Here is a 13,870-nt window from a genome sequence, read left to right on the forward strand (position 1 = left end):
AAGGCACTTCACAGGAACAATTATTGAACAATATTTGACAGAAGCCAAGAGGTAGGTTTTGAAGAGTGTCTTCAAAGAGGAAAACCAGGTAGAGAGGGGGTGCAATGTAGGGCTTGGGGCCCAGCCAGCTGAAGGCATGGTCACCAATGGTGGAACGGTTAAAATGAGAAGCGCACGAGAGGTCAGAACTGGAGGAGTTCAGGTATCTCAGAGGGTTATGGGCTGGAGATTACAGAGATAGAGAGTGGCGCTGTCATGGAGGGATTTGAAAACAAGGATGAGAATTTTAAAATTGAGGCTTTGCACAATCAGGAGCCAATGTAGATCAGTAAGCACAGGGTGAGGATGGTTGAGACCTGGTTGCCATATGGGCTGCAGCATTTTGGATCAGTTAAAGTTTCGAGTTGTGAAGATGAACTAGGCCGCAGGCCTTGTGCAGTTCACACTAACACAAACTCTAAAAATATTCAAATAATCTCATACCCCACATTTTACAGCGGAGTGGGCGGAGAGGGGGAGTCACCCAACATTTCTGTTCCTGATCGCTATTCAATGACCCTTATCGGAAAATGTGTGTGGCATGTGTACACTAAAGGACCGTGCTCAAATGTGATAACCCCCTTGGCTGAATAGTCTCACTGACTCGGTTTATTTGGGTGAAATGCTTGGGGGTTGAGGGGTTCCCCGGTAGTCAGTGTTTGCAGGAGAGGGGAAAGGGAAGAGTAGTGGTAGCCACTCCCCACCAATGTAAACAAGAGGCAATGTTTTGCTTTGGGAGCCTGTTGGTCTGTGGTGTTTTAACTTTGTCTCCCTGGGTCCTGAACCCCCGGGTCTGTCCGTGTTTCCCCTTTAAATGGTATTGCAATGACGTCAGGACCAGGAACAGGCTCTGGAGACGGCGGGGAAGAGCGATCCGCCCGGAGTCTTTGCAGCGAATCGACTCGGTAAAGCAGCAGCAAGCCCGGCACTGCGGGGAAAGACAGCCAGGGTCAGGCTGGAAGCAGCGGTATCGAGGCGACCTCTGATTCAGGATCCCCGGAGCTGCTCTGATCCTCATTTATATTATCAGGAGTCAGCAGCACAGAGCGATCCAACCTCAAGACAGACAGCGTGTGACCTTCCCGGATACAATATTACATTCTCTTTGATAGACGCTGCACAGTGTACGCTTCCACTCATACTTTCCATTTCCTTGAATATATTGACAGTTAATATGCGTGCCTGTCCGTCTCCTGAATATCTCTTACAATCTGTTATCTCTTGCTTCCCCGCAGCTTCTGCAGGATGAACGCTGCTCTGGTCCAGGATCAACCAGCAGTGAGTTTTGACTCCCTGTCTGTACCAGACACCGACGATGCTGGAGACGACGGGCTCAGGTGAGAATCGGTTGTGTCCCTGCCTCAAACCATTTCATTTAAACTCTCACATAATCACTTATACATCTGATAACTTGGCAAAATTGGAGCTGTTTTTTCTTTTAAAATGTCTCCCATTTTTTGTTTCAGTTCCCTCAGTCCCGTTTCCACCCTGACCAATGCACTTGGTTAGAGTCACACGCATGTGACAGTGTTGCCGAATTGTATATGGTTACCAAATCCATCTTGTTCTACTGTCTCTCACCCATGGTTATCCTCCATAGGTCTGCCTTCATTTGGTTGCACTGCCAGCTGTCCCAATGCAGCTAGCTCACCTGTAGCAATGGTTTTTTTTTTCCTGGGCTTTGCAAGGTCATTCCAGGAGTACATCCTCGTGCGCCACTTTTCCTCACTCACAAATCTCCCCACAGGCATTAACGGTGGCTCTCTGTTCAGCTTCCACACGAATGTTGATGACACCAAACTTGAATCCTCCATCATCTTCATTGCACTATCCCTGCACCGTCAGACTGTGTGCCTAACGTCAAGTCAGGGATCAAGTAGAACTTCCTGCAGTTGAATACTGGCAGAACTGAAACCACCTGTTTGGCTTTGGCTAAAAGATTTGCAGCCTTGCCACTACTCCATTCCTGACCTTGTTGCTTGTGGGGACTATTAAAATGTTTTACAGTTCAGGTGTCCTCTTTGACACTGAACTGTGCTTCAAACCCCATATACTATCCATCACCAAGAACTTCCCAAGGGAAAATACTATGGATGCTGGAAATCTGAAATATTGACAGAAAATGCTGGAAATGCTCAGCAGGTCAGGCAGTATCTGCTTATTGTCTTCCAATTCTGCAGCAGAACTAGCCTCACCCATTAGTAACCCTCATTGCAGTTTATATCCTTATTTATGTTACTCTTACCCTAGAATTGACTTCTCCAATAGCAACCCCATTGGCTTCCTGGCCTCCATCTTACATAAACTCCAATTCATTTAAATCTCCACCATCATGAGTTTTCTCAGACCAATCCTGCTATGTTTGCCAAACTCCACTGACTTCCTGACTCTCCGCCATCCCCAGTATATTAAATTCTAAATCTTCCTCCTCATTTACAAATCCCTCTCCAGGCTTATTCTACTTTACCTCTCCAGCCTTTTTTTGTGTTTGCTTGGCTCATATGGTCATATTCTTGTCCCTGAGTCAGAATATTCTTGTGACAGGAGTTTGTGATTGGGAGGTAGGAGTTGGGATAATGGGTTTGTTCTCTGATTGCACACAGTGACATGTGGTGTACCCCAGGGATCACCATATATATTAATGACTTGGTTGAAAGAATAGAAAGGCGTATATCCAAATTTTTAGATGACACTGTTAGGAGGCACATATAAAATGTGGAGCTGGGAGCAGGAAGTTACAAATGGATCTAGACAGACTAAGTGGATAAGGGAGTTCAATGTGAGGAAGTGTAAGGCCATCCACTTTGGATCTGAGAAAGACAAATTTAAATATTTTCCAAATGGTGAGGGATGGAGAACTGTGAAGGAGCAAAGGAATTACTTAAAACTAATACCAAGGTGGGGGCTGGTTAACTCAGTTGGTTAGATGGCTAGCGTGTGGATCAGATTAATGCCAACAGAACAGGTTTGATCCTCATTTCAGCTGAAGGAGACTTGGGGCCTGTCTCTTTGCCCTACCATGGCACCTTCCCTGGTTAGCTGAATAATTGCCAAGGACCTGCCTTCAGGCAGAGAGCTGAAGAGGAATACCCAAATACAAAAAAAGTAATCACAGTGGAATTGTGGCCTTTATCTTATACAAAGGATATGGGAGGTCAGATTGATTTACGTGCTGATCTGACTTTGATTTCCTTTGGGTTTGCTTCTTTGACTAACTGTATACAACTTGATTCAAGCTTTGCTGTACCATAATAAATCGTCTTACGCCATTTTTTTTCCTGTCACAACTATTGTGTTCCCATCTGTCAGTTGAGGTGTCCTGTTCTTTTAGATTGCTCTTCAGGCAGCAACTCTTACACCTTTTGAACTGACCATCACAAGAGCATTTCCTAGGCTCCACTCACTGTAGAATATCTTGTTGGGTAGTTTTGGATAGTCCAGTATCAGGCATTCAAAGTAGGTGACCAGTCCACCTTAGCGTTGCCTTTAATATCAAAGTCCCCATCCCTGGCATATTTGCCATTATGAGGACTTCAGTATCTGGGATCTTGTGTTGTGGTGAAACAGTCTAGAAGTGAATATACACTCCCTTATCAAAACTCCTTAAGGTATAAGGAAGCATAGAAGCAAACAAAATACTAAGCAGGGTAAGAGCTAGAATATTAAACCGCCAGATACTGTTGAAGACCTCACCATCTTCCATGGCTTTAGCGATCATGGAACTGGCTTCTGGATAAACATTTTGGTATAACTAATTTTTTTCAGTAGTTTCTAGTGATTGTATCAAAGGTCTTTATGTGATCAACAAAGTTGTGACACAGTAAGGGTCCATGTTTATTCTCAAAACTTTACTGAACTGTTTGGCAGTATCAATATAGTCCTGTATTAAAGCAAGCTGAAAGATAAGTAGAATATGTTCAGATAACAATCTGAATAAATTGCAATATTTGTTGTAAACCATGGAACACTTGGCTAACCAGAGACCAAAAAATAATGCCAGCATTCAGATGTATCTCTAATTTGACTTCATTTTCCTAATTCTAGGTATACAAAAATGGCAAGCTTTTCAAATCATCGCAAATAATAACAATTACACAAGCGTTAACAATTTATACCAGCTCAGCATTAGCGGGGTTCAAATCAATGCAGCATAATTCAGTTTAGCATGATAGCAATTCAACCATTAACTTGGTTCAACTTCATATAACATCTCTCTGTTTGGCATTCTTTCACAAAGATTATAGATAGGGTGACCACGAGGTCTTTAAATATAAGAAAGGCGGGCTCAAGTGGAATAACTAATAGCTTCAAAATAAATGAATGGAAAGAAAGTAGAGTAATAGTCAGAAATTGTGCTTTAGGCACTTTGGACAAGGGGAAACCCAATAGATGCAAAGTAATTAAACCAGGAGAGGGAAATAAGAATGTATGAATAAAACATTAGAACAGTTGAATAGTTTTTGTCATTTATTCTTTCATGGGATGTGGTCATTTTATTGCCCATCTCGAATTGCCCTTGAGAAGGTGATGGTGAGCTGTCTTTTTGAACTGCTGCAGTCCATCTGGTGTAGGTACACCCATAGTGCTGTTAGGAAGGGAATTCCAGGATTTTGACTCAGTGACAGTGAAGAGACAGCAATATAGTTCCAAGTCAGGATGTGTGTGACTTGGTGGGTAACTTGAAGGTAGTGGTGTTCCCATCTGCTGCCCTTGTCCTTCTATGTGGTAGAGGTCAGGGGTTTGGAAGGTGCTGTTGAAGGAGCCTTGGTCAGTTGCTGCAGTGTATCTTGTAGATGGTACACATGGCTGTCAATATGTTGATAATGGAGGGACTAAAGGTTTAAGGTGGTGGATGGAGTGCCAGTCATAAGACTTAACTCCAGATTTTTTATTGAATTCAAATTTCACCATTTGCTGTGGTGGCATTCAAACATGGGTCCCCAGAGCATTACCCTGGGTCTCTGGATTACTAGCCCAGTGACAATACCATTACGGCACCGTCTCCCTCTATTGAGCTTCTTGATTGTTGTTGGAGCTGCACTTACTCAAGCAAGTGGAGAATATTCCATCACAGTCCTGACTTGTGCCTTGTAGATGGTGGACAGGCTTTGGGGAATCAGGAGGTGAGTTACTCTCTGCAGAATTCCCAGTCTCTGACTTGCTTTTCTGACCACAGTATTTATATGGATAGTCCAGCTCAGTTTCTGGTCAATGGTAACCCCAGAATGTTGGTAGTGGGGAATTCAGCAATGGTAATATCATTGGATATGAAGGGGAGATGGGTAGATTCTCTCTTGTTGGAGATGGTCATTGTCTGGCACTTGTGTGATACATGAATGTTGCTTGCCACTCATCAGCTCAAGCCTGAATATTGTCCAGGTCTTTTTGCATATGGACATGGACTGCTTCAGTATCTAAGGAGTCACGAATGGTGCTGAACATTGTGCAATCATCAGCGAACATCCCCACTTCTGACCTTCTGATTGAAGGAAGGTCATTGATGAAGCAGCTGAAAGTGGTTGGACCTGGGACACTGCCTTCAGGCTGTGTTGTTCAAATAAGCATTCCTTATACAAATGCATGGAGTTTAAGGAACAAACTGAATGAATTGCAGATTCAAATTCAACTTGGGAGGGTATGGCTTGGTAGCCCGTTACTGATACAAGTCTGCAAGACAGTCTGGACCAGGAACTTAATATACCAGGTTATGAGGTCTACAGGAAAGGTAGGGGAAATAGTAGAAGGGGAGGAGTAGCTTTAGTGATTAAGGATTGAATCAAATCACTTCAGCGATAGTGAGAGATAAACAGGCACGGAGACTTCGTGGGTAGAATGCAGAAAGAGAAAAGGAATTAGGATTGTGGTGGGAATTGTGTGTAGGGCCCTGTTAGCAGTGACAAGTGGTAGAATGTGTAAGTGCAGAGATTGGTCAAGGGTGTAGCAAGTCAGAGTGGTTTTAAGTTATAATATAGATTGTGATAAGCAGACCTAGCTCATACCAGAAAGGCAGTGATTTTCTTGAGTTTGTTCATGACAGTTTTCTGCAACAATATGTCCTAGACCTAACAAAGGGGTGGGCCATTATTAGATTTAGCAATGAATAATGAACCAGATTTAGTTAGCAACCTAACAGTGCAATAATACTTATCTAATAGTGGTGTGGCATTTGAAAGAGAGAAATGTGAAAGAGTTACTAAGATTCTAGATTTAGGTAAGGCTGACTTTTTAATATGATAAAACAGGGTCTGTCCAAAGTAAACTGGGCAAATCTGTTGCTGGGTAAAAAGACAGATGAGTGGGAGGTGTACAAAAAAAAAATAACGTGATACAGAACCAGTTTATACCTGTAAGGAATAAGAGCTCGATATGCCAAAAAAATCAGCCATGGATGGTTAAAGAGATAAGCAACAACATAAAACTAAATAAAAATGCAAAAACTAGCAACTGGAATTTAATTTTAACATAGAGGTTGTAAATTGTTACTTTTTACACCCTATTATAAAAATGCTTTATTTGGCTGTTTATTTCCTTTGTTCTTTTAAAGTAATTTAGCAATTTTAGCAGACCTTGGCAACTGAGAAATACAGAAAAACCAACAAAAGGTGACAAAACAGATAGTAAGAGCTACAAAAAGGGAGCATAAAAAGAAACTTGTCAGGAATATAAAACTCAACATAGAATCACAGAATTTTAATGGCACAGAAGGAGGCTATTTGGCCCATCGTGTCTGCAGCGGCTCTCCAAATGAGCATTGTGACCTAGTGCCATTGCCCTGCCTTTTCCCCGTACTCCTGCACATTGTTTCTATTCAAATAATCACCTAATGCACTCTTGAATGCCTTAATTGAACTTGCCTCCATCACGTTTCCAAGCAATACATTCCAGATCTGAAACACTTGTTGTGTAAATAAGTTTTTTCTCACATCATATTTGCTTCTTTTGCAAATCACTTTAAATCTGTGCCCTCTCGTTCTTGTTCCCTTTATGAACAGCTTCTCCCTATCTACTCTGTCCAGCCCCCTCATGATTTTGAACATCTCTATCAAATTCCCTCTTAACCTTCTTCTCTCCAAGGAGAACATTCCCAACCTCTCCAATCTATCCTCAGAGCTGAAGTTTCTCATCCCTAGAACCATCCTTGTAAACCTCTTCTGTACTCTCTCCAACGTGTTTCCATTCTTCCTATGATGTGGCATCCAGAACTGTACACAACACTCCAGCTGAGGTCTAACGAGTGTCATATAAATTCAGCATAACCTCCTTGCTCCTGTACTCTATGCCCCTATTATAAAGCCCAGGATACTATATGTTTTATTAACTGCTCTCTCCACCTGTCCTGCTACCTTCAATGATCTATGCACATATACACCCAGGTCTTTCTGCTCCTGAACACCCTTCAAAATTTCACCCCCTATTTTATATTGTTTGTTCATGTCCTTCCTACCAAAATGCATCACCTCACACTTCTCCACATTGAACTTCATCTGCCATCTATCTGCCCACTCCACCAACTTGTCTATGTCTTTTTGAAGTTCTACACTGCCCTCCTCACAGTTTACAACACTCCCAAGCTTCGTATCATCCACAAACTTTGAAATTGTCCATTGCACACCAAGATCTAGATCACTAATATATATCAGGAAAAGCAAGGGTCCCAATACCGACCCTCGGGGGACTCCACTACAAACCTTCCTCTAGCCTTAAAAATATTCATTGACCATTACTCTCTCCTTTCTATTTTTCAGCTAATTTTGTATCCACGTTGCTACTGTCCCTTTTATTCCATGAGCAATAACTTTTCTCACAAGTCTGTTGTGTGGCACTGTATCAAATACCTTTTGAAAGTCCATGTACAACATATTACAGCATCACTCTCATTGACCTTTTATATTACCTCTTCAAAAAACTCCAGCAAGTTAGTTAAACACGATTTCCCCTTTAGAAATCCATGCTGGCTCTTCCTTATCAACACATATTTTTCCATGAGACTACTAATTCTAACTCTGAATAATTGTTTCTAGAATCTTGCTCACCACTGACGTTAAACTGACTGTCTGTAACTGCTGGGCTTATCCTTACAATCTTTTTTGAACAAGGGCGTAATGTTTGCAATTCTCCAGTCCTCTGGCACCTCCCTGAGCCTAGGGAAGACTGAAAAATTATGCCCAGTGCCCCTGCAATTTCTGCTCTCACTTCCTTCAATATTCTTGGATGCATCTTGTCCAGTCCTGCTGCCTTGTTAACTTTAAGTAGCGACAATCTATTTAACACTTCCTCCTTATCAATTTTCATAAAAACTTTTACAATTATATTAGAAAAAAGAGGGGGTGGAAAGCAATGTGGGTTTTTGAAAACTGATAATGATAAAATTATAAACTAACAGAAGAAAATGACGGACATGTTACTTGGCAGCAGTATTTACAGTAGATGAAGAGGACAACATGCTGGATATTTCAAGGAAACTCATCTTGAATTAGGGATAGGAATTCACAAAGATTAACATAAGCAAAATAACAGTAAGGTAGAGAACAATGGCACTCAAGAATGGCAAATCCTCAGGACAACATGGTTTCCATCCTAGGGTTTTAAAGGAAATATGTAGAACAGAGTAATGTCTGAATATTGAAAAGCTAGAAACAGTGGAGGTCCAAAGAGACTTGAGGATCCATGTAGACAGATCGTTCAAATGTATTGAAGAGGTACAGAAAATAATCAAGCTAATAGAATGCTGGCCTTTATATCTAGAGGACTAGAATACAAGGGGGTAGAGGTTGGGCAGAATCTTGTGCCCTCCCCCAAGACGAGTTTGTTGGTGGGTGACATTTAATCATGAGGGAGGATGTTGGGTAAGGACTTTGCTTGTGGATGGCTTTCCCATCCTGCTACCAATTAATGGTCACTTAAGGGTCTCATCCCATCCCCTGGTATTAACCCAGCGGCGGGCGGGGGCTCACTATGCTGGGAACAAGCAAGCTTTGTCAGGGTTCCTTGCGAGCTTACAAGGTGGGAGTGGTGGTGTCTCGATCAAAGGCAGTCAGTGCTTTATCAAGGGTCCTGGCATTGGGAAAGGGGTGTCCTTGCTGCTGACCCCATCCCCCCACCCCTCTCCCTTCCCCCCCACCCCAGCCCTCACCCACCCACCCCTCTCCCTCCCCCCCCACCCACCCACCCACCCACCCACTCTCCCTCCCCCCCACCCACCCCTCTCCCTCCCCCCCCCACCCACCCACCCCTCCCTCCCCACCTCCCCCACCCACCCACCCCTCTCCCTCCCCGCCCCACCCACCCACCCCTCTCCCTCCCCGCCCCACCCAACCCTCTTCCTCCCCGCCCCACCCACCCCTCTCCCTCCCTGCTCCACCCACCCCTCTCCCTCCCTGCTCCACCTACACCTCTCCCACCCCGCCCCACCCACCCACCCCTCTCCCTCCCCGCCCCACCCACCCTTCTCCCTCCCCGCCCCACCCCACCCCACCCCACCCACCCACCCCTCTCCCTCCCCACCCACCCACCCCTCTCCCTCCCCGCCCCACCCCTCCCCTCTCCCTCCACTCCCTCCACCACTCATCTCTGACCTGGGATCCATTGATGATCTTTGGCCTTGGGTGGGTGTTGTACCAACAGCAGCCACTGCCTGCCCGGTGGTGCTGCCGTTCAATAGAGCTGCTAGCCTCTGATTAGCTAGCAGCTCTCGGCAGATGGGATTTGATCCTGGGAAAAGGCCCACCACTGGCCTGTCAAATGCTTGAGTGGAACAAGATGTAGTGGGCCTTCCCGAAAAGAGGCGATGCGGGGCTCCTGCCTGCTCCAAAGCCGGAGGATGAGGCCCCCAACACCTCCACAACATTCTGCCTGCTACATCCTAAAATAAGGTTATATTCCTTGGTATATAGAAGGTCAAGGGATAATTTGATCAATGTTTTCAAGTTAATAAGAGGAACAGATAGAGCAGATAGAGAGAAACTATTTCTGTTGCTTGCGGAGGCTGGGATTGGAGGCATAGTCTAAACACTAGAGCCAGATCTTTCAGGAGTAAAGGTAAGTATGATAGATGTTCAGAAATCTCTTTTGCAAATGACAAACAACGCTGGGCCAATAATTAATTTTAAATCTGAGGTTGATAGATTTTTGTTAACAAAAGGTTTTCAGAGATATGGGACGAAGCTGGAGTTAGGTCACAGATCAGCCATGATCCCATTGAATGGAGAAGCAGGCTTGTGGGAGCTAAATGGCCCACTCCTGTCTCTGTTTTTAGGTGGCCTTGTGTAGCAGCACAACTGTAATTGTTACAATTGAAAGCAATTGTATCATCTCTGTTTAAGCCAATGGTACAAGTAGAAGGTTTACAATCATTTGCTTTGGAAGTGGTTGCACTGTCGGTCCAAAGTTGAATGCTGTGCAGTGAGCTGGTTCTGTCTCCTTTGTATAATATACTTATTATAGCAAGTTACAGCTTCAGCACATTCACGGTGACTATCTCACATCCCTGGTTCATCAGGTAGCTGCTTCCTTGCTTATTCTGTTCATTCTATACTCTAGGCACTATTGTTGATAATAATACAAGGAAATCATTGATTAACCAATTTGTATTACATCCCCATGCCAACTTTGTTAATGGATCCATTATTTAAGGACTTAATGCTTCCATTAGACTGCAGACAGTGGGACTTGTATGAATGCATGAAGTGCTCTGCTGCTAATGTTGGCAATATGATTTCTAGGCTTCTATTCCTTTTACTTGGAGAACTTACCTTACAGAAATAACTGGTTACAATATTTTCTATCTCAGTCTCTGAACTGACTTTATTTCGACCTTTCTTCCCATCTTCTGCACAAACTTCTTTCTGTTTCTGAAATGATTTCTTCCTTAGTTTTGTCTTCTAGTCTTGACAGTCTCTTTTTTCCTCTCTCACCTCTGGAAAACTGGGATAAAGCTACCTCTTTTACTTGAGCATCCAAGGGCATTTTAGGCATCACAATCTGCCAAACCATTTCTTCATCAAGACTCCATCACTTTTCTTTTAACTGATCTAAACCCATCTGGCAAAACACTAAAAGTCCTGGGCTTTGATAAGTGTTGACTCCAAGCTCCACAACATTTGACAACCATCCTGAAAAGCCCTTTTTGTTACTTCAGCAATCTCTAAGTTTCTTAATCATGAATTGACATAGTAAGTATTTTTATTGCAGTTCGCACGTACAATTTAGTGTTTTAGTACCTTTATGTGAACAGAGAATTATCAACTCAATTATTAGTGTATGTGTATCATGTGCAGTTGAAATTAAAATCTCTGGCACTTGTCATTCAGAACCTTCCTCATGTTCATCAATATTATCATAAACATTGAGAAAAAATCCTTTATTAGGATTTCAAAGACCTATCAAGTTTAGTCATTTGATTACCATCAGTCTCAGTGTCTTTTAAAACCAGATATACGCTGTAACCTGCTTCTTTAAAGAATCCACAAATATTAAACAAAATGGACTATAAACCTTATCTTATTCACCCCTTGTTTTTTGGCCTCCTCCAGGCTTGAGACTATTCTAATGGTCTCCATGCTGGTCTCCTATTCCCTACTTTCCATAAACTCCAAACTTCTGCTCTACCTATTCTGTGTAGCAGGGAATCTTCTATATCATTATCTCTAGCACACACTGGCTGTCAGACTCCAACACATTATATTTGAAATCCTTACCCTCATCTAAAGCTACTCCCCAGCAAATCTTCCAGCTGTCTACCTCCCCCGAGTGCTTCATTCCTTGGACTCCATCTCTCTGCATTTCCGTCACTGGGAAAAGATCTTTCAGCTGTCTCAATCCCACACTTTGGAACACTCTCCCCACTCCTCACTCTTGACCTATAAAAAGCTTCTCAAAACCCATCTCTTTGACCAAGCTTTCAGTCAACCCCACGTTTCCCTCCTGATTAACGTGCATTTTCCTTATGCCAACATTATGACAATGTGCCTTAGAACATTTCTTACATTGAAGGTGCTACTTAAACACAAATTGTAATTATTTTTCAACACTAGGTAAAACATTCTTGTATAAAGAAAGAAATGTAAAGAACCTATATTTCTACAGTGCCCTTTGCACTCTCAGGATATCCCAAAGCCCCTTATAGCCAACAAAGTGTTTTTTATTTGTAGTTATTTTGTGATTGTAGCAAATGCAGCAACCAATTTTTGCACAGCAAGCTCCCACAAATACCAATGTGATGATGACAAGATAATATGTTTTATGTGTTGGTTGTAAATCACATTGCATTACTAGATGTAAGACCACAATGCGTATTATGACACACTGTTCCTAATCAGTATAAAAAATATTTTGAATATTTTGTAGAACTTGCTGTGCAATAAATTAAGATTATTGGATATCATGCATATAACATTTTAAAATTGTCAGTACAACATTTCAAATTTCCTTGTAACCAATCAAAAAGCAACTGATCAGGATTCACTTATCCAGATCAGCTTTCTTCAACCTCATTATATCTGCCCTGGTAAACTTGTTCAAACCTGGGAATGAAATTTGATCCTTCTGACCCTGTATGGTTCAGTACCACATGGGTACACTCACACCCTGCAACATCAGAGGAAGTGAATGATTTAAAATTAACGTTATTTTTTATTTTCTCATTGCACTGCCATTTTCAGTCTCTGTTACCATGACAGTATAAATTCCTCTGAAACATATCAAATTACATGCAGCTTTTAGTTTACGACTTCCTCACCTTTTTTAAGTTTCACTCTGCCTCATTGATACTAAGCCTGTCTCAATTATTTAACACAAAAACAAAAATACCTTGTAAAACTCAGCAGGTCTGGCAGCATCTATAGAGAGGAACACAGTCAACGTTTCGAGTCCGCATGACTCTTTAAACTCAGCAGGTCTGGCAGCATCTGTGGAGAGGAGCACAGTCAACGTTTCGAGTCTTCTGTTGAAGAGTCATGCAGACTTCAAACGTTGACTGTGCTCTTCTCCGCAGATGCTGCCAGACCTGCTGAGTTTTTCCAGGTATTTTTGTTTTTGCTTTCCAGCATCCGCAGTTTTTTGCTTTTATCAATTATTTAACAGTTGGTCAGATTGCAGGATCCACTTAATTTAAACCCTTGGCGATAATTTTTTTTATTCTTTCAAGAGATGTGGTCGTCACTGGCAAGGCCAACATTTATTGCCCATCCCTAATTACCCTTGAGATGGTGGTGGTGAGCCGCCTTCTTGAGCTGCTGCAGTCCATGTGCAGCCACATTGCTTTTAGGGAGGGAGTTCCACGACTCTGATGAAAGAACAGTGATATTTTTCTAAATTGCGTTGGTGTGTAAGGAACTTGCAGAGGGTGGCATTCCCATCCGCCTGCAGTCCTTATCCTTCTCGGTAGTAGAGGCCACATGTTTAGGGGGTTCTGCTGAAGAAGTGTATCTTGAACACGTTACACACGCTGCTGCCACTGTGCACCAGTAATAGAGGGAGTGAATGTTTAAGGTTGTTTTGTCCTGAATGGCGTTCAGCTTCTTGGGACTGCACTCATCCAGGCAAGCGGAAGATATTCCATCAAACTCCTGACCTGTGTCATGTAGATGGTGGACAGGCTTTAGAGATTCAAGAAGTGAATTACTCACTTCTGACCTGCCCTTGTATTCTAATCCTCTAGATATAAAATTGTATTTATTCGTCCATGGGATATGTGGGTGTCGCTGGCTAGGCCAGCATTTATTACCAATCCATAATTGCCCTTGTTTAGAGGGCATTTAAAAGTCAACCACATTGCTGTGGGTCTGGAGTCACATGTAGGCCAGGCCAGATAAGGACGGCAGATTTCCTTCCC

At 42.8% G+C, this 13,870-nt stretch overlaps 1 protein-coding gene across 2 annotated transcripts in view; it reads left to right on the plus strand.

Moving 5' to 3' along the window:
• The first annotated feature begins 626 nt into the window (after positions 1–626).
• inpp5jb (inositol polyphosphate-5-phosphatase Jb) overlaps positions 627–13,870 on the plus strand; it is a 94,413-nt gene continuing 81,169 nt past the window's right edge. For both annotated transcript variants that reach the window (XM_041203631.1, XM_041203632.1), the window contains exons 1-2: positions 627–1,163; positions 1,275–1,376. In XM_041203631.1, the coding sequence (XP_041059565.1) occupies positions 1,285–1,376 (92 nt within the window). In that variant the 5' untranslated portion in view covers positions 627–1,163; positions 1,275–1,284. The remainder of the gene's footprint in view (positions 1,164–1,274; positions 1,377–13,870) is intronic.

Source organism: Carcharodon carcharias, chromosome 13 (assembly GCF_017639515.1).
Source record: "Carcharodon carcharias isolate sCarCar2 chromosome 13, sCarCar2.pri, whole genome shotgun sequence".
Lineage (NCBI taxonomy): Eukaryota > Metazoa > Chordata > Chondrichthyes > Lamniformes > Lamnidae > Carcharodon > Carcharodon carcharias.